The 25,142-nt window shown below is 45.3% G+C and overlaps 1 protein-coding gene across 2 annotated transcripts in view; it reads left to right on the forward strand.

Moving 5' to 3' along the window:
• The window catches only part of SH2D1A (SH2 domain containing 1A), a 111,092-nt gene extending 105,139 nt beyond the window's left edge, over positions 1-5,953 (forward strand). For both annotated transcript variants that reach the window (XM_073637899.1, XM_073637900.1), the window contains exon 5: positions 5,525-5,953. In XM_073637899.1, the coding sequence (XP_073494000.1) occupies positions 5,525-5,529 (5 nt within the window). In that variant the 3' untranslated portion in view covers positions 5,530-5,953. The remainder of the gene's footprint in view (positions 1-5,524) is intronic.
• The last annotated feature ends 19,189 nt before the right edge of the window (positions 5,954-25,142 follow it).

A 25,142-nucleotide genomic window follows, 5' to 3' on the forward strand; every position in this document is an offset into this window, starting at 1 on the left:
CCACTTTCGGACTGACATCCTGGCGCTCGATGCCGGTGAGTACGCGATTACATCATCGCATACGCGCCATTGTCAGCGCATCATAGACTAGGCGGAGGGACTCCCTTGGAGCTGCACAGGCGTTCGGCCATGCAGCTCTGAGGCTGAAGCTCCCCGAGATGTATGCCAGCGGCAGCAAGCCAGCACGCGATACCCCGGGGCCCGTACAGCAGAAGCACAAGAGGGGGGGCCCTGCACCGAGCCCCCCGCTATTTACTGCTGTTCACCGGGCCCCATACAACAGTAAGGGCAGTAATGCCCTGATGGCGGACTTGACCTTAATGTTGAGCTGCTGCTGCCTTATTTGTCCATATTATTGCACCTGCTGTATGGCATGGTAACATTACTCTTTTTAGTACCCCATATAGTAAAAATGTCCCCTTTGTGCCCTCCAGATGCTAAAATTACCTCCTAGAAAATATTATTGCCCTCTGTGAATGCCCTAGAAAATAATAATGCTCACATTTGCCCCCTCCCTGAAAGTAATAATGCCTCCTGTTTGCCCCTTAAAATAACAATAGCCTGAATACCATATAATGTAATAATACCTCTTAAATACCCACTTAACATTCAATATTGACCCCTTTGTGCCTCTAAAAAATAATAATGTCCCCTGATGCCACCACAAACCCCCACATAGTATGATGGCCCGCACAGTATTATGTCACCACAGTAAATCTCCCCACATAGTATGATGGCCCCACAGTAGTCCCTCCCTCCATAGCTGGATATCCCCACAGCCCTACAAATACTGGCTCAATAAAGGAAAAATAAACAATATATAATCATCCAACCTTGGATCCTGCTGAGTGCACCTGCAAAGTAAGCATTTTGGTGCAGACGGAGTGACGCAGGTATGTCATTACGCTACTTTGGCTTGGACTCTGACATCCTCTGGACTTTCTGGTTGTCTCTAAAGTGACCTGTGATCTACAGGATGAAGAATACAGTCCAGAGTAGCAGTTTCTCTGGGTGGGCCCCACCATGTGATTGGAACAGGGGCGACCACCCGCTTGGACCTTCTGGCAGCTATGCTACTGTTATTCTATTTAAAAATGCCTTTCGTGGCACATAAGGCAGGGAAAAAAATGTTAGATTTGTGGTGTCTGACCACTAGTATCTGCCACCAATTTTTAGAATATAGGACCTAAGCCTCCACCTCTTAGAGTTAGAAGTGGCTCCAGCAACATTGTGAAATATATGTAAATCCATCATGCATATTCCCCAAAATGAGCAGATCGAGTCACTTTGGATTCTACATGGCTCTTTTTAGGATAGTTTCCCATCTTTTTTGGGCATATTTTTAACATAAGATGTGGTCAACCACATTTTTGTGCATGCCAAAAACATGGGACTCCATAACAGAGGTCAGACATATTATAAAGTGACTCCATGTGCTGAATATAGTGAAAGTTACATTGAAGGTTCCATCTGAATCACGCTTTTTGGGGATTTAGACCGAAACCCCAAGTTACATTCTCAGTGTAGAGCACAGGATAAATGTGAACCAAGCTTTAAATGTAAATAAAATTAAGTATCCAAAATGGTACCAATAATAACTTCAAATCAACCCACAAATCAAGCTTCAAGTCAACCCACAAAAAATAAGTCCCCACTCACGTCCGTCATCTGGCAATGGAAAATAAGGGGGTTTCCACATTACTGGTAGCAAAAAGGCTCTTGAAAATCGCTCCCAAAAACCATTCCAGCAGAATCTGCTCTCCCAAATCCAAACTGCTGAGTCACACAATGTGCCAAAATTGCAGTCAGTGTGTACATATATGGCATTATGGTAGGGAAAATAACCCACTTAACAATTTATGGGATGCATTTCTCCAGATGCACAAGCTCGACACAATGTATAGGCTCTAAATTGACATATTGGGAATTTTCACTCTACAACATCCACTCCATGCTTTTTTTGGAAAACACTTGTGAGAACAAAATAGTTGCTGCCGTCATAGATTAATTTATTAAGGGGTGTAATTTCCAAAATGGGGGTAATTTCTGGGGTTTTTCTGCTGTTCTTAGGTTGCTCTCAGTGGGAAAAACAAGATAATCTTGTAGTTATAATACCTTTTAATGGCTAACAAAAATAAAATAAATGATGTTACAAGGCAAGCTTTCGGGACAACTTAGATCACTTCCTCAGGCATGCTTGTTTTTCCCACTGAGAGCAATCTTTTTTTCAACTGGCTAACACGGTACCAAACCCCCTTTTTTCCTTTTAACTCTGCTGTTCTTGGAACTATTGGTGCTGCAAATTTCATCCACAATCTATTCCAGCAAACTCTGCACTCCAACAGTCATATAGCGCTCCTTTGCTTCAGAGCCCTGCAGAGTGTACAAATGGTAGTTTTTGACCACATATGGGCTATCACTGCATTCAGGGGAAATTGCTTACCAAATTTTGGGGTCCATTTTTAAATATTACACCTTGTGAAAATTAAACGTTTGGTGCTAATATAATAGATTACTGGCAAAAATGTATTTTTTTTATTTCCACAGTCCAATGTGAGTTTAAAATACTCACTAAAACCATAGATAAACTCATAAACTATTTTCCAAAATCACTTCTGTTTTTTTTTTGCAGTTCTGCCACCTTAGGGGCTCTACTAATGTGTTTATTCCAGCCAAAAATTACACTCCAAAGTCAGATAAGACTCCTTCCTATCCAAGCCACATTGTTAGACCAAAAAGTAATACTAAGCACTTATTGGTGTATCATTGTGTTCACGAGAACTTGCATAACAAGCTGTTGTGCCACTTTCTCCTATTACCTCTTGTGAGAACAAAAAATTGAGGCTACAGCAACATTTTCATGGAAAAAATTTAATTTGTCATTTTATGTAAATGTGACGTCATCCACAATCTGTTCAAGGCAAATTTTCACTCCTTCTTTTCTGAGTCCTGCCATGTACCTAAACAGCAGTTTTTGACCTCATATACAATTTTTCCCAAAATGTAGCAATATCTTATAACAGATTATGGGGACCATCTTCTCTTATGTTCTTAATTTTAGACTAAAACTATTTTTTTTTGCGGAAGAAACGTAATTTTCAAGTTTTGCATCCCAATGCTTTTAACTTTTGTGGAGCACTTGTGGGTCCAAAATGGTCACTAAAACCCTAGTTGAATTCTTTCAAGGGCATTGTTTCCAAAATGGGGTCACTTGAGTGAGTTTATACTGTTTTGGCACCTCAGGAGCCATGTAGATGCAACTTGGTGTTCGCAATTTATTCCAGCCAAAATTTGTTTCCAAATTGAAATGGTACTTTTTCTCTTCTGAACTCTACTGCATACTAAAACAGTAGTTTTTGATCACATATGGGGTATTGCTGCATTTGGAAGAAATAGGGTAATAGATTTTGGAGTTCATCGTCTACTATTAAACATTTTGAAAGTGAAAAAATTGGGGCTAAAATAATAATTTTAGTGGAAAAAAAATAATTATTCCACCTTGAGTTAATTACTGTGTAACACCTGAAGGGTCAACAAAGTTTCTGACTGCAGTTTTTCATACACTGAGAGGGTGTAATTTTTTTTTTTTTAATAAAGGTATAAAATTTTGGTGTTTTAAAATAAATAGGTTCCTCATAGTTACTTCAAAGTTGAGTAGGTCCGTATAAAAATAGGATTTTTAAGTTTCTTTGAAAAGATGTAAATTTGCTACTATATTTTTAACCCTTTCAACAAAATAAAATATTGTTGTAAACATGATGTTGATGTAAAATATATATGTAGGAAATATTATTGATTGCCTATTTTTATGTTATGACTTTCTGTTACAATGGTATAAAAATCAAAATTTTTAAATTTTTCAAAATTTTCACTAAATTTCATTAAAAAACACAAAATCCCTCCAGTGGTTGATACCTTTTAATGACTAACTGAAAACATAGTAACAAATTGCAAGCTTTCGAGACTACTCAGGCCTCTTCATCAGGCATAGTATAACATACATAGTAACATGAAATCTGAAAAGTCACATATTTATACACAATAGGACACAGAAAAAATGCAATAGAGGAGACAAGTGACGCGAAGCAGAACTTTGAGTATAGGAGAGGGGATAAACAGCTGTGGCTGTAAATATTGGAGCAGTTCATAGATAAGGACTGTGAAAGTTTTATTGTTCGGTGATTGAGGTCTGGTCGAATTTTGTGATGACTCCACAGGTCTGAAGTGCACATTCCTTAGTTGATGTAGAATGATATAAATCCATTATGTTATGAAAAATACAATTTTGAATAAAATACAAAAGCGCAATAGGGTCATATCCAAGTAACACAATGGAAAATAAAGGTAATTGCGCTCACCTTATAGGGTTGTGTGTGATACAACCTCTAAAAAAACAAAGTCCTGATGCTACAACTTCCATACGTTAGTCTAAGAATAAGGTTAGCAGGGCAATGGAAGTAGTCTGCGCTTACTGGAAAGATGACATCCACGATTGGGTTAAAGGGGTTGTCCAGTCCAAATCGATAAGTCTGCAGTCACTGTGTGTGACTGCAGACTTATGAATCCCCCAGTGCATGCATTGTTCACTGCAGGGATTCACCGGTTTCTGACCCCGGGACCGGAGGGTATGTATGAGTAACATCTACCCACGGCCAGTGGGCGTGGCCTCGCTTCCATATACTTGTATACAAGTCCCGGGTCAGAAACCGGCAAATCCTCGCAGCACACAGTGTATATGCTGGGGGAATTCATAAGTGTGCAGTCACACAGAGTGACTGCAGACTTATCGATTTGGACTGGATAACCCCTTTATTGCTGGTTTATTGTCAACGTGTTTCAGAGTCACACAGACTCCTTCTTCAGGACAACCATACATGTATGGTTGACAATAAGCCAGCATTAACCCAATCATGGATGTCATCTTTCCAGTAAGTGCAGACTACTTTCATTGCCCTGCTAACCTTATTCTATGAAAAAATAATTTAAATCACTGGGGTAAGTAGAAGTACTCCAGAGTTATTATCACATAAAGTGACACATGTCAGGATTGAAAACTGGGGCTTTGTCGGTAATGAGAAAAGTGGCTTGGTTGCTTGGTCCTTATTGATTAAACCTAAAGCTAACAGTAGTCCCTCAGGTCTGCCATGGTAGTATACCTGATAAAATCTGCCAGAGGGTGCCAATAAAGATTGTTCATGTTCAAAAGTTAAAAAAAAGTTTTAGAAAATGTTTAAATATATTTAAGCAAATATTAATGCTCAGAACACCTCTTTCCTATTTATTATGGAATAATATGTAAAAAAGGAAAAAAAGCACAAATGGCTAAACCACATCTATAATTATCTGAAGTATTAAATAATAATGACAGTAAATGCTAGCATTGCAGTTTTTAGCATTAATGCATCAAATGTGGGATTTCAGTTTATAGATGATTATCATTGCATCGATCAATTGATTAACCAGCTGTTGGTGATTAACTATATATGAATTCTATGTCTGACTGGTTGTTCTTTCAATACTGCAGATTAACAAGGGACATGGACCGCTTCACCTTCTTTACTGGAAAAGAAGTTTTGTCTGAGAAAATATAATTATGTACATTTTAAAGGTGTCTATGTGAAAAATGTGACCATATATTGTTTCTGTACTGCATTTATTTAAAATTGTTGTCTTTTTTAATAAATACTTTAATTAGGTAGTCTAAAATCTCATTAACATGCTGACACTTTATAGAGTTGCCAATGTATGCAAAGGATGTTCTGTCTGCCCTTGTTCATTGATAAAAGTGAGGCCTTCTACCACTTCTTGCATTGCAAATCCCAGCAACAATCAGCATTTTTTTAAATAGGAGAATCACAGAGAGCCAGACTTATAAATGATCCTAGAGGTTCACAGAAATGGAATTTCTTTGGGACTACAAGACAGTAAAAAAATAAGAAAATCACAGAGCCATATGACATATTAGAGGATAGCATAAAAAAATCTCCTAACGTTTACCAACTCTTCCTTTGGGACTGGGATAAAACCCTCGTTTATGTATCATGGACTGAACTACACCTCTTCAAGCTTTGGTGATACTTAAAGAGGACTTGTCATGTGTCCCCCCCCCAAAAAAAAAAAAAATAGTTTGCTACCTTGCCAAAATCCCTGTGCTCTCCTGAACCTGCCTCTGTGCTCTTCTTTCTTTTTTTTGTGCCTATAATTCTTGTGGTCCAACAAGGCATTTCACAAGATTTTTCTCTGGAGGTGGGTAGTCCTCTGCTTCTGTGACACTGTCCAATCACTTTAACAACATCTGACCCTGGTTCAGCAATGCGATCCTACGTTGTAGCTCTTCCCCTCTATGACGCTGCCGAATCACCACTTGGCAGCATCTGAACCTGGTTGAACAGCATGATCTCATATCTTAGTACTTCCCTTATTTGACGCCACCCAATCACTGCTCGGCAGCATCGGAGCCTGGTTGAACAGTGTAATCTACTGCTGTAGTTCTTCTCCTCTATGACATTGTCTAATCACTGCTTGGCAGCTTTTGAACCGGGTTGAACAGTGTGATCTCATGCTGTAGTTCTTCTCCTCTATGATGATGCCCAATCACCATCCAGCGGACTCTGAACCTGGTTGAACAGTGTGATCTTACGCTGCAGCGGCCCAATCACTGCTGCATCTTAACCTGGTTGAACAACTTGCGAAAGGAATGACTACAGCGCAACATGACACTCTTGAAGTTGGTTCAGATGCTGCTGAGTTCTGATTGTGCCATGTCAACGTGGGGGAGGACAACACACCCCAAGTGAAAACTCTTGTGAAACACCCCTGGTGTCAAGGAACAAAAATGGGCATATCTCTGCAAAGAGCAACAAAATAACATATGTAAAAATGCAGCAGGTTTGGGAGCATAAGGATTTTGGATTTTTTTACATGTGACCCGTCCTCTCTAATCATCTCATTACGATAACTTGGTGTTTCTCCGAAAATAAGACGAGATCTTAAATTATTTTTCCCTCCAGAGATACAGTAGGTTAGGGCTTATTTTCTGGGGATGTCTTATTTTTTTCATGAACAACAATCCACATTTATTCTTGAACAAAAAAAATCAACATTTATTCAAGTATAATCATATCATCTCACATACACATGTGTATACACACACACACCGCACGTACACATGTTGTAAGGTGGCTAATGGTCGCATAGTTGATGGGAGGTATGTATCACAGAGATGGCTGGTCTCTGTGATGTAACCCGGAGTATTTTCTGTAATGCACGCACACACTAAGAGGACTAATTGGTGCACCTGGGACCAGGTTACGGGTAGTTTGAGAGATGGGCGGTCTTGCTACCCACATACCTCACCTCTGGGTGTGGTTAACAGCCTAATTAATGGAGGCTGTTGTTTAACACATGGTCTGTGTGTCTGGAGGGAAAAGTCCTCCTGTGGGTGGTTGTCTCCAGACTGGGCCGTGTTCTGGATGCCTACCAGCCTGTGAGACCACACCACTAGCTAACCAGAGACTAAGCTAAAAGGACTGTTTTCTTTGTTATTGCCTGAACTAAAGGCTGTTGGTTTGCATTTTGCTTTTGACGGTTTATGAAGCCAATAAACCGCTATGGACATTTAAAGGAACATGCCTCCTGCTTGCCTCTCATTGCACCTGAGTGAGTACAATCCCTACAATGTATATTCACACACACACTGCACATACACATGTAAATATACACACAGTGCACATATGGTACATACCAGCTTGACTCCTGCAGTTAAAGGACCTTTGGTGACATCATGGCCACATGACTGTTATGTCACCAAAGGTCCGTTATACCAGAAGTGTAGGTAGGCTTTCCACACCTGTGGCAAAACATTCACTTTGGTGCTGCTATCCATTAAAAGCTTAAGATTAAGGCCAGAAGGAGCAGTTATATATGTGTCTATACACTGCTCAAAAAAATAAAGGGAACACTCAAATAACACATCCTAGATCTGAATGAATGAAATATTCTCATTGAATACTTTGTTCTGTACAAAGTTGAATGTGCTGACAACAAAATCACACAAAAATCATCAATGGAAATCAAATTTATTAACCAATGGAGGTCTGGATTTGGAGTCACCCCCAAAATTAAAAAGGAAAAACACACTACAGGCTGATCCAACTTTGATGTAATGTCCTTAAAACAAGTCAAAATGAGGCTCAGTATTGTATGTTGCCTCCACGTGCCTGTATGACCTCCCTACAATGCCTGGGCATGTTCCTGATGAGGTTGCAGATGGTCTCCTGTGGGATCTCCTCCCAGACCTGGACTAAAGCATCTGCTAACTCCTGGACAGTCTGTGGTACAACATGACGTTGGTGGATGGAGCGAGACATGATGTCCCAGATGTGCTCAATCGAATTCAGGTCCGGGGAACGGGCTTGCCAGTCCATAGCTTCAATGCCTTCATCTTGCAGGAACTGCTGACACACTCCAGCCACATGAGGTCTGGCATTGTCCTGCATTAGGAGGAACCCAGGGCCAACCGCACCAGCATATGGTCTCACAAGGGGTCTGAGGATCCCATCTCGGTAGCTAGTGGCAGTCAGGCTACCTCTGGCGAGCACATGGAGGGCTGTGCAGCCCTCCAAAGAAATGCCACCCCGCACCATTACTGACCCACTGCCAAACCGGTCATGCTGAAGGATGTTGCAGGCAGCAGATCACTCTCCTCGGCTTCTCCAGACTCTGTCATGTCTGTCACATGTGCTCAGTGTGAACCTGCTTTCATCTGTGAAGAGCACAGGGCGCCAGTGGCAACTTTGCCAATCCTGGTGTTCTGTGGCAAATGCCAAGCGTCCTGCATGGTGTTGGGCTGTGAGCACAACCCCCATCTGTGGACGTCGGGCCCTCATACCATCCTCATGGAGTCTGTTTCTCACTCTTTGTGCAGACACATTTGTGGCCTGCTGGAGGTCATTTTGAAGGGCTCTGGCAGTGCTCCTCCTGTTCCTCCTTTCACAAAGGCAGAGGTAGCGGTCCTGCTGCTGGGTTGTTGCCCTCCTACGGCCCCCTCCACGTCTCCTGGAGCGCCTCCAGCCTCTGGACACTACACTGACAGACACAGCAAACATTCTTGCCACATCTCGCATTGATGTGCCATCCTGGATGAGCTGCACTACCTGAGCAACTTCTGTGGGTTATAGAGTCCGTCTCATGCTACCACGAGTGTGAAAGCACAACCAACATTCAAAAGTGACCAAAACATCAGCCAGAAAGCATTGGTACTGAGATGTGGTATGTGGTCCCCACCTGCAGAACCACTCCTTTATTGAGGGTGTCATGATAATTGTCAATAATTTCCTTCTATTGTCTATTCCATTTGCACAACAGCACGTGAAATTGATTGTCAATCAGTGCTGCTTCCTAAGTGGACACTTTGATTTCACATAAGTTTGATTTACTTGGAGTAATATTCTGTTGTTTAAGTGTTCGCTTTATTTTCTTGAGCAGTGTATATATATATATATATATATATGTATCTATTTATATATATATATGTATTAGTTTAACATTTAAACTTTTCTGTTATATATATTACATACTGGTATCATGCATGGTCCTAGTATACAGCGCATACATGTACTACATATATGTACACACACAGCTCCAACTGTCCCTTTTTTGGCGGCACTGTCCCGCTTTGAGGGCTCAGTCCCACGCTCCTTCACGGCTCCGCTGGTCTCCCGGCTGTGGAGGGTGGGGGGGGGGGGTTGCGGCTGTGGAGCAGCGGGCACAGGTAGTAACCGGCAGCTGCAGCTACCACGTGCGCCCACTGCTAAAGAAAATGAATATTCATTCTCCTCCACGCCCATGGGAGGGGAGAGGAGTGAATATTCATTCTCCTTAATAGAACACACTGTCAAATGCAGCCACTGGCTTCATGCTGTGTCTCCGTGATCCTGTGTGCCCGCAATTAGAATGAATATTCACTCTTCTCTACTCCCATGGACATGGAGAGGAGTGAATATTCATTCTCTTTAGTAGCGGACACAGAGGATCGCTGAGCCTCAGCAGGAGCTGCGGTTGTGCTGACAGTGTGTGCTATTAAGGAGAATGACTATTCACTCCTCTCCACACCCATAGTCCTGGCATGGAGAGGAGTGAATATCCCCGCAGCCACCTCGGCGTCTAAGGGCACATGGCAGTGCTGTCATGCGCTGCTCAGATGCTGAGATCAGCTGCTGGCAGACCGGACGCAGCGCTGGAGCAGGGGGGAGGAAGGAAAAGGAAGGTGAGTAGAAGTGTTTATTTTTTTCATGTGCGCAGTAATGGGGGGCCATGTATACCAGGATAGGGGGGCATGCATATGAGGATTGGTGATGAGGGGGCCATGCATACAAGGATTGGGGATGAGGGGGCCATGCATACCAGGAATGGGGATGAAGGGGTCATGCATACCAGGAATGGGAATGAGGGCCGTCTGCTGAATGCCCCCACTACCAGCGCCCCTCTAACAACTCCTCCTGCCAAGGGAGAAAGAAATGGTAAATGGGCGTGGATTGGGGTGTGGCCAGGGGTGTTCCCAAACCCCATATATTGCTCCATTCAGAAGAATGGGCCACATATATTGCTTCATACAGAAGAATGGGACCCATATAATGTTCCACACAAAATATTGGACCCCATATAATGCTGTAGACAGAATAATTGGCCTCATATATTGCTTCATACAGAATAATGGACCCCATATATTGCACCATACAGAATATTGGACCCCATATATTGCTGCATACAGAAGAATGGACTCCATATAATACTCCATACAGAATATTGGATCCCATATAATGCTGCATACAGAATAATGGGTCCCATACAATGCTCCATACAGAATATTGGAGCCCATATAATGCTGCATGCAGAATAATGAGCCTCATATAATGCTGCATACAGAATAATGGGCCCCATATATTGCTCTATTCAGTAAGGGCCCTATATGTTGTTCCATTCAGTACTGGCCCCATATAATGCTCCATTCAGTACGGGCCCCATATATATTGCTCCATTCAGTACGGGCCCCATATATATTGCTCCATTCAGTACGGGCCCCATATATTGCTTCATTAAGTTTGGGCCCCATATATTGCTTCATTAAGTATGGACCCCATATATAGTTCCATTCAGTATGGGCCCCATATATAGCTCCATTCATTATGGGCCCCATATATTGCTCCATTCAGTATAGCCCAATATATTGCTCAATTCAATATGGGCCCCATATATAGCCACATACAGTATGGGCCCCATATTTATCCACATACAGTATGGGCCCCAGATACGAGTCGGTTCTCGTCAATTACGTTTGGAGTTTATTTGCAAGGAAGACATGGAATATGCTCTGAGGAAACTGGATGATACAAAATTTTGTTCTCATGAAATTGAGACCTGTTACATTCGTGTCTGTTCTTAAAGACATGCTGATGGACTGTCCCCAATAAGTGGAGAAGGATGATTGGGATCCTATCAAGTCTGGCTAATTAACATTGGGGAGCAATGTGACGACACAGCTTTCAATCTTACTTATCCAGACATCTAAATTAAGTAGGCCAGGAGAAATACACTATTATTTTTATGTTGACTTTTGAATTCACCTGTTTCTTTCTTCGAGTGGAACAAGAAACATGGACTTTTGTCATAAGTCAGAATGTTGACTTCTCTTGTAGGTTGAGTGGAGAATTGTTAATTGATGAATAGCTGTTATTTACATTTTATATCAGCTCCTGCAGTTTATTGTACTGTTATCTTTGCACAGGATCTGTGAACAATGAATGTTTGCTAAATATGTTGACTAACCATTGTGTGGGCTCTGTGGCTTGTTGTCTCACAGAGCAGAGGAGTATAACTTATGCGGATTGATTAAATGCTCAAACAATGGAGAGTTAAACTCATCTTATCTCCTCCATACTGTTTTGAAGCACAGTTGTGAACTATATAAGGGGGATGTGCTTCTGTATCAGGAGTCTTTTTACAAAACCACATACAGGAACAGTGTAAGTGACAAGTCTACAGGACAACATGGCTTCATCCAGAGGGATACAGATCTTCTCCATTGACCATCACTGACCCTATGGGCCCCGTCACACTAAGCGATGCAGCAGCGATCCCGACAACGATACGACCTGTCAGGGATCATTGCTGCATCGCTAATACATCGCTGGTGAGCTGTCAAACAGGCAGGCTCACCAGCGATCAGGGGAGCAGCGATATCGTGGAAAGAATCGTTCCACGATGTCCTGCTCCCGTTACCAGCCTGCTGCAAGCAGGAGCAGGCTGGTAACTATGGTAAACAGCGGGTTACTAAGTGCGCGCGTGCCCCTAGTAACCCGATGTTTACCATAGTTACCAGCCAGATCGTTGGTCCCGCTGGTCACACACAGCGATGTGTGCTGGCCAGCGGGAGGCCAACGACCAAAAAATGGTCCAGGACACTTTGCAACGATCAGCGACCTCACAGCAGGGGCCTGATCGTTGCAAAGTGTCACACACAGCGACATCGCTGGTGAGGTCGCTGGTGAGTCACCAAAACCATGACTCAGCAGCGATATCGCTATGTGAGACGGGGGCTTATGGAGATGTTTGGGGAAACCAGGAGTGTGACCTTCCGGTCACCTGGTACCATGGATGTGTTCTGAGACACCAGGTTGGGACCATCCGGTCACCTAGTCCCATGGATATGTTTGGGAAAGCCAGGATTGTGACCCTCCGGTCACCTGCTCCCATGGATATGTTCGGAGAAGCTAGGTTTGGACCATCCGATCAAATGGAACCCATGGATACACTCGGAGAAAGCCCAGGTTGGAACCATCCGGTCACGTGGTTCCATGGATATATCCGGAGAAGTCAGTGTGGGACCCTCGGGTCTCCTGGTCACATACCTCAATGGACTGTCAGCTTCCTAAGCTTGCCGCTACCTCCTCTCTGTGGGAATCCACCCAAAGCGGGGTGCCACTAGTTAAGGTAGTTGGCCCTGGAAGTCCCAAAGTCACAGCTGCTCTATTCCCAGCAGGCCAGCGGAAGGGTGAGACTGTGTAATTTTGCACCATCTTGGGTACTTTCTGGGACTGTTCTAGATGTTTATTGTCTGTTTGGTGGTTCAATAAAGTATTGTCACAACTGTTTTACCCTTTCCCTGTGTTGTCTGAGTAGTAGTATGCCCACAAAAGACCCAGAGTCTTCACACTGTGATTTTCCATCAAACACATCTGGACGTCGTTAGTCACCAATTGCCAGCAGCAGATCTTGATGATTTCTATGCCCAAGTGCATTCAGCATGGCAGAACATTCTTTAGACAATCTTTAATAACCTCATTGATAGCACGCCACCATGTGTAAGTGAGGGTACTTCTGCGCAAAGCGCTTATACTCAATACTGAATAGATTGAGATGTTTTGAAAATTTTGCATCCACTTTTTCATAATTTCAATATCATTAATGTAGCACCCTGAGGATTCGGCTGCTACAGGGGTATTGCACCTCAACCCAGAGGTGTGATATTCCACTCCCGGGTAAGGATGGAGTGTGGATCTGAGCTCGGTAGGCTGCATGCACTACACACATCCCATTTCCGAGGAGCAGACCGACGGTACTCCCACTTAGAAATGTGCAGGTACGACCGAGTCTGTTCCTGGCTGGAGTGGGAGGGGGGTGGTACATCCCAAGTAGTGTAGGGGCAGATAGGGGGAGCAGCCTGGGTAAAGTTAGGAGCTCATTGGGTGCTGGTCACCTGAGCTCACACATAGAGGGTGTATATAAGGTGGGCACCAACTAAGAACAGGGTCAGATGCAGAGAACAAGTCAGCGAGCAGAGGAGAAGGAAAGACCCAGAGTGAGAGAGGAGAGAGAGAGACCCAGAGGCACAGAAGAAAAGGACTCTAAGATCCCAAACTAAATCCCCGGGTGAAGAGTCGGCATCAGGGTACCGGAACCCAAGCTGGTGGGGGTAAAAACATTCCCCAGCCAGAGACCGGAGACCGTGGGCAGCGTTTGCCACGGTCACCCACCACATCCACCCCGAAGGCACACCACATGAAGGGTCAGGGAACCCAAGGCCAAGGGTGTCCCAACAGAAGGCCCGAGGGAGCTGGACCTAGGTGGATCACTGGTGGGGACGGCCAGAGAACGGGACAGAAGGAGAGCTCAGGGCCACGCTCCGGACTTGTTTGGGGGTTGGCTGGATCCAGGACCTGGTGGACGCAGCACGGCTCGGGTGGTCACTCGAAGCTGGAGTGACCAGTACAACATCTGCAGTAAGTAAACACCCTTAACTGCACAACCCGACTCTGTCTTCACTGCCGTCTGCACTGCACCACCACAACCCCCATCCTCTGCACCTGTCCCCCCTGAGGCTATACCCCACCCGTTGGGGGTTATACCATCTCTAGCTGCACCTGCACCATCAGCCTCAGCGGACCCTGCTGCAGCGGCGGCCACAGTGACCGCATCACAACGGGTGGCGTAGTCGACACAAAAGAACTCTTAATAACATCTGTAGGACTGCCACATAACACTGAGCTTGACGCCCTGGGCACGGGCCGGGTCACAGCCGCTCGGAGACTACAACCCCCCCATCTGATCCGGTGCCGGGTATTCCCCTCAAAAAGGAATATGTCCCAGGGGGCGCGTCAACTTTGGCGTAGTCGGCAGGATTACGTGCCCGCAACACCCGGGTACTGCGTGCCTGAAGAAAAGTGCAAGTTTACCTCAGAAAGAAGTCTCCCGCCGGTTCCGGAGGGTCCACGCCATCGGACCCCATCACAGGTCGTTTCCCGCCGATTGTCCGCCATTTCCAGCTTGTTCCCGCCATCTGCAGAGTTTCCCGCCACTGGGCGACGCTTCCCGCCAAATCCGAAGATTTCCCGCCTTGGAAGAGCAGCGGACGCCATTATGGGCGTGCCAAAGGAGGGCAAGAGGCCGCCTCCCATCGTGGGCCGGGACAGAAAATGGCGCCAAAAGTGGAAACCGCCCCCACCAACAGAGACTGTGATGTTGGAGGTGTCTGTCAGCGTGAAAGAACTACCCCTGGAGCTGACAGTCACCGAGTTGCCCCGGGACCGCCCTCGAGGTGGGAGGAGACGAAAGAAAAAAACGAAGATGGGTGCCGCCTGGAGGAGTCTGGAGCGAGCGCACCCGGAGGCAAGAAGCCTGGAGAGGAGCAGCAGAGAAGCTCACCCGGAGATGTCCAGAGAGCAGAGCAGCACCGGCCCGCTGGCCAGGAGCCTGCTGGAAGAAGAGCAGAGCAGCACCGACCCGTTGGTCAGGAGCCTGCTAGACACCACGACCCCACTAGGCCTAGTGGAGGTCCTTGCACAGCTCCCCCGAGACCGGGAGTGTGCACAGACTGCCCTGGAGGGCCTCGCACGGAGGATGGCCCGGGTACAGCGCGAGATATTGGCGGAATGGAGCCGGGAGATGGCCCAGCAAGCTGAAACCAAGACCCGGAGCACGCCAGCCAAGATGAGGAGACAGACCGCCTCTGAGGATGGCGCGGGAGGACCAAAGGCCGGAGACGGCGCCGAGAAGGGAGCCGAACGCATGGAGGCAGGTAAAGGGGACGTCTACACCCCAAGCCGGGACACCGCCCACCTGCCCCAGCTCCCCGTCGCAGAGCCCGAAAGTCCCCCTGCTGTGCCCGAAAACGCCATGTCACCGACGCAGACTAGGCCCCAACCGGAAGCCGCCGCCGCGACCCCTGTGACGTCACACGCCTCGACCCCGAGCGTGACCAAGGAGGAAGTACCACCAGCCTGGTCGCAAGGCCTAGTACCCCCGGGCGCCGCAATACCAACAGCGCCCCCTACCTCCGCGGAGCCTCCGGCCTGGCCGCAAGGCCAGGTAGCCCAGGGTGCCGCCGTCCTAACGGTGCCCTTCACCTTCCAGGTGCCCCAGGCCTGGCCGCAAGGCCTGGGCAACCCGGGCGCCACCACCACCGCGCCCGCACCCGTAAAACCAAGGGTGCCGCGTCTGGGAGAGGACTTGTTTGCCCAGCACACGTGGCCGGACGGGCAGCCTTTCATCTGGCCCCAGAAGTATTACGAACTGGAGCACCAGAGGAGGGTTGGGGCCATGTGTGCACCCCTGATTCCGGCTCCGAAGCCCGTGATTAGGATCTCGCCTCCTCTGGAAGAAGCCCAATTTGAGTGGGACCCCACCGGAGAAGACCTAATGGGGTTCACTCAGGAAACCAGGGCAGCTGCAGCAGAGCGTGCTGAGTGTTGCCGACAGCAGCTCGAAGAGTTTGCGAGGGAGCGGAGAGAGAGGCGGGTCCGGGAGCAACAGGCCCAAATAAGGAGCGCCGAGCAGAAGAGCCGAACCAGGAGGGACCCCCGTGCAGCGCACAGTCCCCGTACCACCGGGACTGTAATAAAGTTTAACCTGCAGCATGGGTGGGGCTTCATCAGAGACCACAACACCCCCGGCGACGTTTTTGTAACGCGCAGAGACGTTGAGTCCCATCTGCCGGAGGGGCACAGAGGTCGTGACCTTTATATCGGGGACGAGGTCACCTTTACCCGGCACAAGTGTGCCAAAGGACCTTACGCCCTCCATGTGCATCGCCTGACAGAGGAGGAGCTGCGATGTGAGGAGGAAGAGCAAGAGGATCCGGACGGGTCTGAAGCTGAGTTCCCCAAAGCAAGAGCAGGAGGACGCCGTCGTTGAGGACAGCGAAGCAGGTGCTGTAAATAGTTACCCGATCGGGGTATGAAGAAACTGAAACTGTTGTTGCTACATATATATAGTCCCCGTTGGGACCAGCTGAGTGAACTGTTCACCCGTTTACCCTTAATCCCACAGGCTGAGGACTGTGAGCAGCCATTCCCTTTCCCTCCTTACCTGGCCGAGGACTGAGAGCGGCCACTATCCCTTGTAAATAGTTGCGCGTCCTAAAGCGCCCCCTACCGGTTTTATAGGAAAACCAGTTTTTCTAAGAGACTGTCGCACTTTTCCCGGACACACGTTGCACAGTGTCCGGAGGAGGAGGAACCAGAAACAAGAGACGACGAGAAAGTTTTATCTGCTAAGATATGTTATTTATATGATGTTTTATATATTTTATATGTTCATATGAAAAATTTGTATGTTTTGGTGATGTTTTATGTCTTACAGCCCGAGGACGTGCTGTGATTTACCAGGGGGGAATGTAGCACCCTGAGGATTCGGCTGCTACAGGGGTATTGCACCTCAACCCAGAGGTGTGATATTCCACTCCCGGGTAAGGATGGAGTGTGGATCTGAGCTCGGTAGGCTGCATGCACTACACACATCCCATTTCCGAGGAGCAGACCGACGGTACTCCCACTTAGAAATGTGCAGGTACGACCGAGTCTGTTCCTGGCTGGAGTGGGAGGGGGGTGGTACATCCCAAGTAGTGTAGGGGCAGATAGGGGGAGCAGCCTGGGTAAAGTTAGGAGCTCATTGGGTGCTGGTCACCTGAGCTCACACATAGAGGGTGTATATAAGGTGGGCACCAACTAAGAACAGGGTCAGATGCAGAGAACAAGTCAGCGAGCAGAGGAGAAGGAAAGACCCAGAGTGAGAGAGGAGAGAGAGAGACCCAGAGGCACAGAAGAAAAGGACTCTAAGATCCCAAACTAAATCCCCGGGTGAAGAGTCGGCATCAGGGTACCGGAACCCAAGCTGGTGGGGGTAAAAACATTCCCCAGCCAGAGACCGGAGACCGTGGGCAGCGTTTGCCACGGTCACCCACCACATCCACCCCGAAGGCACACCACATGAAGGGTCAGGGAACCCAAGGCCAAGGGTGTCCCAACAGAAGGCCCGAGGGAGCTGGACCTAGGTGGATCACTGGTGGGGACGGCCAGAGAACGGGACAGAAGGAGAGCTCAGGGCCACGCTCCGGACTTGTTTGGGGGTTGGCTGGATCCAGGACCTGGTGGACGCAGCACGGCTCGGGTGGTCACTCGAAGCTGGAGTGACCAGTACAACATCTGCAGTAAGTAAACACCCTTAACTGCACAACCCGACTCTGTCTTCACTGCCGTCTGCACTGCACCACCACAACCCCCATCCTCTGCACCTGTCCCCCCCTGAGGCTATACCCCACCCGTTGGGGGTTATACCATCTCTAGCTGCACCTGCACCATCAGCCTCAGCGGACCCTGCTGCAGCGGCGGCCACAGTGACCGCATCACAACGGGTGGCGTAGTCGACACAAAATAACTCTTAATAACATCTGTAGGACTGCCACATAACACTGAGCTTGACGCCCTGGGCACGGGCCGGGTCACAGCCGCTCGGAGACTACAACCCCCCCATCTGATCCGGTGCCGGGTATTCCCCTCAAAAAGGAATATGTCCCAGGGGGCGCGTCATTAACATGTCTATCCAACCTGTGATTTTCTTATTACTCTGAAATCTAATATGGAATTTTATAACCTATAATATAAAATATATTCTATATATATAAGATACATACATATTGAAGATATCACTACTCGCTTATATAATAAGCATGGGTTGATCAAAACCCTTGAATCTGAGCTGGTCTCCAGCTCTGTTGTGGTGTACAGGAAGAAACATCTGAATGACAGGCATCCCTCACACCATGGCCGACTGGTTCTATGAAGCCCATCACTAACTTATGCCTGTGTTCCTGGTCTTATTCATATTTTGTGAAAATGGAAATATGCCTTCATGGGTCTTCCCCATTTATGAGAGCTAATTCTATCATGAAAATACTCATATAGCATCCATACGATGTAGGTTTCCATTCACCGGTAATTCCCTGTAAAATTTCAAGCATAGCAATGCCTCTTTCTTAAGCAGTGACCCTCCCCACCCATTTCTCTATGCCTTGATCTATGTCTTGTTCCCTGCCTACCTGAATGAAGAAACCTCCCAGAATAGCTTGTTTTTGGAAGATCTTAGGCAGACTCATCAGGGCACAGGAGAACTCCCATTATTTCAGGAGCCTGCTGGATGTTACGGGACAATTAGCATTTCTTTATTAATTACCTTGTTTGTCATTAACAGTCCTTAAAGATATAGGTCTGGACCTATATGGAGCCTTTCTTATGAATGTACTTGGTGCTTTGATATACTATTAGTTTCTACTATAAACAGTACATGTTACTTTTTATAGGATAATTTATAAGTAATGTAGATAATTAATGTTTTTCTATTATGAGTAATATGGCAAATTATGTGATATGATAAGATTCATTTTATTTTATTGCACGTAGCAGAAACCTTGGTATGTCATTTGGTACCTTGCAGTATTTGCGTACAGTATCAGTTAGTCAACTCATTTTCAGTTGTAACATGAGTTTGGACATAGTAACTCGTGACTTTTCTAATCTGGGGTCCATGTCATAATCTGTCTTTGTTCTTATCAGCTGATGTTATAGGATGTTATGTATTGTACTATAATATTAACTAATTCTGGATTGCCCCTAGACTATATATGTTAAGGTGGTCCACACTTTACTCTGCACTGATGTTCTAAAATGTCAATGCAGAGTAAGCAGTTTGCAGGAAATTGTGCAGCTGTGGGGGCAGGAAGCTGGCTGTCAGACACAGCCAGACGCCACACAGGGAAGGCAAACATGATTTATTATCATGTTTACTTTCCTTTTGAAAAAGAGTTATATGTATAGATTAGAAAGTACTGATGGTGCTTCCTCCTCCGAAACCAATGATCAAGTGATTGCTGGATGTAGGGAGGGATTAAAAGTTGCTGGCTCCTAGGAGACCCAGTCAGCTCTGTTATGCAGCTAGGAGGCTGAATTTCACTTGTAACTGGGCTAATATACCAGCCCTAGTTACAGGGAAAATCAGCAATAAGAATGTATTAATATATTCAAATTTTCCCCCAATTTTTTAAGGACCTTATGGCGGCACAGTGTGTAAAATAAGTGAAAACATTAATGAAAAAAAACAAGAGAAAAAAGGAACAGAAAAAATTTAAAACAAATAAATACCTCCAGTCCAAATAGATGTTTTTAGCCTCAACACTGTTGAATAAAAAAAATATGTTCAATACATTAAAATAATTTATATTTTAAGGAGACCAAAATTTAAAATTATTTTTAGCAGTCCTTTGTAGTCATAAAAAAATAAATAAAAACTGTTGAAAATAGACATATATTTTCTATATTTCTTTACATGTTCCCCCAATATCAGCAAAAAAATGTAAAAATTGGCATAAAAATTAAGCCCACGTATCTTGAAAAAAGAAAAGCTATTTGATTATCCGTTTGAGAATTTTTCTTTATAGCTGTTAAAAGTGCATGTGCAATAAAACCCAAAATTGTGAAATTGTGTCTGGAGAAGAACAGTGTAAAATGGCACGTTCTTAAACATGTTAAAGTCTATTTATACTGCACGCATGATTATCGTGAACTTGCATTCCTAGAATCTCCTGTTTGATGATAATTGTGCAGCCTAAATGGGCTGCGGATCCCCTGACGGACGGGCAAAGCACTTATTCATTGGGTGAAATAATCTTGGTCTGGCTGCGGATCCCCTGACGGACGGGCAAAGCACTTATTCATTGGGTGAAATAATCTTGGTCTGGCTGCGGATCCCCTGACGGACGGGCAAAGCACTTATTCATTGGGTGAAATAATATTGGTCTGGATAAAAAATCATGGTTCTCAGCAGCGCATCATCTTGTGTCAATAGGACCCGTGATGCCGAGTACAATGGCAGATTATGTGCACTATAAGCGCTCGTGCACACGGCTGCTTATCGTGCGAGTGCTGTCCGTGGTTTGTATGGATAGCACTCGTGCCCATGATATTCCATGGGGCTGTGCATATTACCGAGTGGTCCGAGGAAAAAGTTGGTGACATGTCTGATTTTGACGGACTGACCGAATGAAGAGGATGGAGAAATTTGATGCAGGGAGTGGTTACAGTCATTGCTTGCTATACTGGGAGCTGACTGTAATCACTATACAACACATTGATTGGCAGCCTGCTCTATACACACACACTGCCAAGCTGACTGTCAGTCACGGTTGCCTTTAAGAAATTTAACACAAGCATGGCACTTATTACTACCCTTTGGCAAATGAATAAAGTTGAATATTTTTTGTTTAAATAGGTCTTTATTTATTTGAAGCACTAGAAAAACTAAACTGAAGTGACTAGAGATGAGCGTTGTTCTACTCGAACTGTTCGCCAATCTCAAATTCGAGCTGTTTTGGGCGGTGTTCGAGCCGTTCGGCGAACACGAACGATTTGAGAAAAATTCGGCTGTTCGAGGTTATGTTCGATAACTGTTCGTGCACCAAAATCATAACTGGATTTTTTCTCAGTAATGATGAAAATTAATGTTAATACGCAGTTTGAGTGTACAGCGGGGTGGGGGGAGGGGCAGGGGATGGATCTCTGCAGGAATAATGAAGATCTCCATTTTTTTTTCTCTTTCGCGCATTTACAGTGGGGAGGTGCAATCTGTCAGCCTATCAGCAGCGCACACACGGAGCGAAGTGCTTTTTTCACACAAGCAAGGGCATGTGTCATTGGCAGTGTATGTCACATGTCCTTGCCCTATAAGACCAAGCCATTTTCCCCGTCGCCACCATTTTCTCACTGCTGCAGCTGCGTGTTAGACGGCACCGCTGTTGCTGTGTGCGCTATACCTTGTTAATTTCAAGCCAATTTTCACACAAATCTACAGATAGCTTGGGAGTAGGGAATAGTTGTGATTGCAGTCCTTTTAAGGACTAGGTTACAGCATTTCCTACGACTTTTATCAGGCAGGTCTGTGCTCTTAAATAGATAGATTGTGGGAGTAAAGACTAATTGTAATTGCAGTCCTTTTCAGGACTAGGTTGCATCAGTTCCTATCAGTTTTTGCCAGGCAGGTCTGTGCCAGTGCTGTGCAAGTTTTTTTCACAGCATTTGGCTGAATCTAGCAAAGCTAATCCTTTTTGGCCTATTGCAGAGTGTGTTAGTCAGTGGAGTAGCCTATCTGTGTTGCAAGATATACCACCTGTGTATAGAATAACAATTTTTTACTGCACCTAGTGAAGTAAAATCTTTTGGGCATAGCATCATTCTATTAGTCCATCTATACTGACCTCCATCAGGTTGCAAATTGAATATAATTTTTTTCTGCATCTAGCTCTGAAAAAATATTTGGGCTTCTAGCAGTGTGTGGGACTTGTTCTATTAGTCCATCTATACTGACCTCCATCAGGTTGCAAACTGAATATAATTTTTTTCTGCATCTAGCTCTGAAAAAATATTTGGCCTTCTAGCAGTGTGTGGGACTTTCTCTATTAGTCCATCTATACTGACCTCCATCAGGTTGCAAACTGAATATATTTTTTTTCTGCATCTACCTCTGAAAAAATATTGGGCTTCTAGCTGTGTGTGGGACTTGTTCTATTAATCCATCTATAGAGACCTCCATCAGGTTGCAAACTGAATATAATTTTTTTCTGCATCTACCTCTGAAAAAATATTTGGGCTTCTAGCTGTGTGTGGGACTTGTTCTATTAGTCCATTTATACTGACCTCCATCAGGTTGCAAATTAAAAATAATTTTTATCTGCATCTACCTCTGAAAAAATATTTGGGCTTCTAGCTGTGTGTGGGACTTGTTCTATTAGTCCATCTATACTGACCTCCATCAGGTTGCAAACTGAATATAATTTTTTTCTGCATCTAGCTCTGAAAAAATATTTGGCCTTCTAGCAGTGTGTGGGACTTTCTCTATTAGTCCATCTATACTGACCTCCATCAGGTTGCAAATTAAAAATAATTTTTATCTGCATCCAGCTCTGAAAAAATATTTGGCCTTCTAGCAGTGTGTGGGACTTTCTCTATTAGTCCATCTATACTGACCTCCATCAGGTTGCAAACTGAATATATATTTTTTCTACATCTACCTCTGAAAAAATATTGGGCTTCTAGCTGTGTGTGGGACTTGTTCTATTAATCCATCTATACAGACCTCCATCAGGTTGCAAACTGAATATAATTTTTTTCTGCATCTACCTCTGAAAAAATATTTGGGCTTCTAGCTGTGTGTGGGACTTGTTCTATTAGTCCATCTATACTGACCTCCATCAGGTTGCAAACTGAAAATAATTTTTTGTCTGCATCTAGCTCTGAAAAAATATTTGGCCTTCTAGCAGTGTGTGGGACTTTCTCTATTAGTCCATCTATACTGACCTCCATCAGGTTGCAAATTAAAAATAATTTTTATCTGCATCTACCTCTGAAAAAATATTTGGGCTTCTAGCTGTGTGTGGGACTTGTTCTTTTAGTCCATCTATACTGACCTCCATCAGGTTTCAAACTGAATATAATTTTTTTCTGCATCTACCTCTGAAAAAGTATTTGGCCTTCTAGCAGTGTGTGGGACTTTCTCTATTAGTCCATCTATACTGACCTCCATCAGGTTGCAAACTGAATATATTTTTTTTCTGCATCTACCTCTGAAAAAATATTTGGGCTTCTAGCTGTGTGTGGGACTTTCTCTATTAGTCCATCTATACTGACCTCCATCAGGTTGCAAATTGAATATAATTTTTTTCTGCATTTAACCCAGCCAATAGTTTTGGCCTAATACCACAGTTTGGCCACTCAGCTCTGCTCGGTTCCCATCCATTGTTTTTTTGTGCAAACAACTCCAGAGTTGTGAATTAGTTAACCACCAAAATGAGTGGAAAAAGGCCTGCTGCTGGTGGAAAGGGGAATAGGCGTGTTGGGAAGGGGAAAAAAGGTTGTGTCCGTGGGGTAGGTGTTAAAGCAACAGTAACATCTGCAGAAGAAAGACCATCTTCCAGCCAAACTAAAATGTCTACTTCTTTTAGCGGACAATGTGATAAGATCCCTTTCTTACGGCCACGCCAATCGCTACAAATTCCAGATGAGGCACAAAAACAGCAGGTGCTTCAACGGATATCAAGTGCTCCTTCAAGTGGGCTCTCCTCCACATCAACTTCAACATCACAAATACTCCAGTCCTCAAAGGTGTCACCCCAATCGCACTTGCTTCCTCACAGCTCCCAAATCTCCAGCTGCCCGTCTGAGTATGAGGTAGAACAGATGGTTGAGTCTGCAGAGCTGTTTACTCATACTATAGCCTGGGAATCAGAGGTCGACTCCAGCGCTTCTGTGAATCCAGACGAGGAAATGATCTGCACTGATGCCCAGAATCTTTATGAATCGGATCCAGGACCAGACGCAGAAGGTTCTGACCATAATGTAGACCCTCATTCCCAAACTGTAACTCCTGTTGGTGGAGACAATGAGGAAGATGATGATGAGACTCAAATACCTGATTGGAGCGACAACTTTAGTTTTTTGTCAGGGCAGGAACAGGTTGGCTCTGAGGACGACGGGTGTGATAACGCACAGGGTGATGATGATGAGGTTGGAGATCCCACTTACTGTCAACCCACATTCAGCCAAGAGATGAGGTCAGCAGAGGAGGTGGAGGAAGATGCTAGTGACGACGAGGTCAGGTTGCGCCTTCCTGGACAGAGACGTAGTACTGGAAGCACGTCAACAACTGCATCCTCAAACACAACTCTGCCTCTCACCACAAGTCGTGGTGGCTCTACAGGTCACATGGGTGCTAAGCCTTGCATAGCCTGGGCATTTTTTCAGATCGATAAAGATGACCCAACTCGTGTTATCTGTAACATTTGTCAGCAAAAGCTAAGTAGAGGCCAAAAAATACATAGTTTGAGTGCTTCATGCATGAACCGGCACATGGACATGAAGCATAAGTTGCAGTGGGAAGCTCAGTGTGCTACAATGCGGCCTAGCCGGCCGGGCCAACCACCGTCTGCCATATCTTGTGCATCCGTGGCCTCTTCATCCTCTGTGACTGGGGGGACAGCAGTCACACCTGTTTTGGGGCGCAGACCTGCCACCTCTTTACCCGCAACAGCCAGCGTGATTGGCAGGTCATCATTTTCTTTGGAGGTGGTAACACCAGCTGGTGTTGAGCGCTGTCCGACATCGATAGCACCACCTTTGGATCAAGGCAACCTAACATGTCCGCCTGCATCTTCCTCACAGACCGGCAGTTTGCCGGGGACACCCTTATCAACCCCGTCTAAGCACAATAGCCAGCCCTCGGTCCCTCAGATGTGGTCAAGTAAAAGACCATTTCCTCCTAGCCAT

The sequence above is a fragment of the Phyllobates terribilis genome, unplaced genomic scaffold (genome assembly GCF_046119375.1).
Source record: "Phyllobates terribilis strain yellow unplaced genomic scaffold, ASM4611937v1 Scaffold_7__3_contigs__length_470593459, whole genome shotgun sequence".
In the NCBI taxonomy this organism is placed as follows: domain Eukaryota; kingdom Metazoa; phylum Chordata; class Amphibia; order Anura; family Dendrobatidae; genus Phyllobates; species Phyllobates terribilis.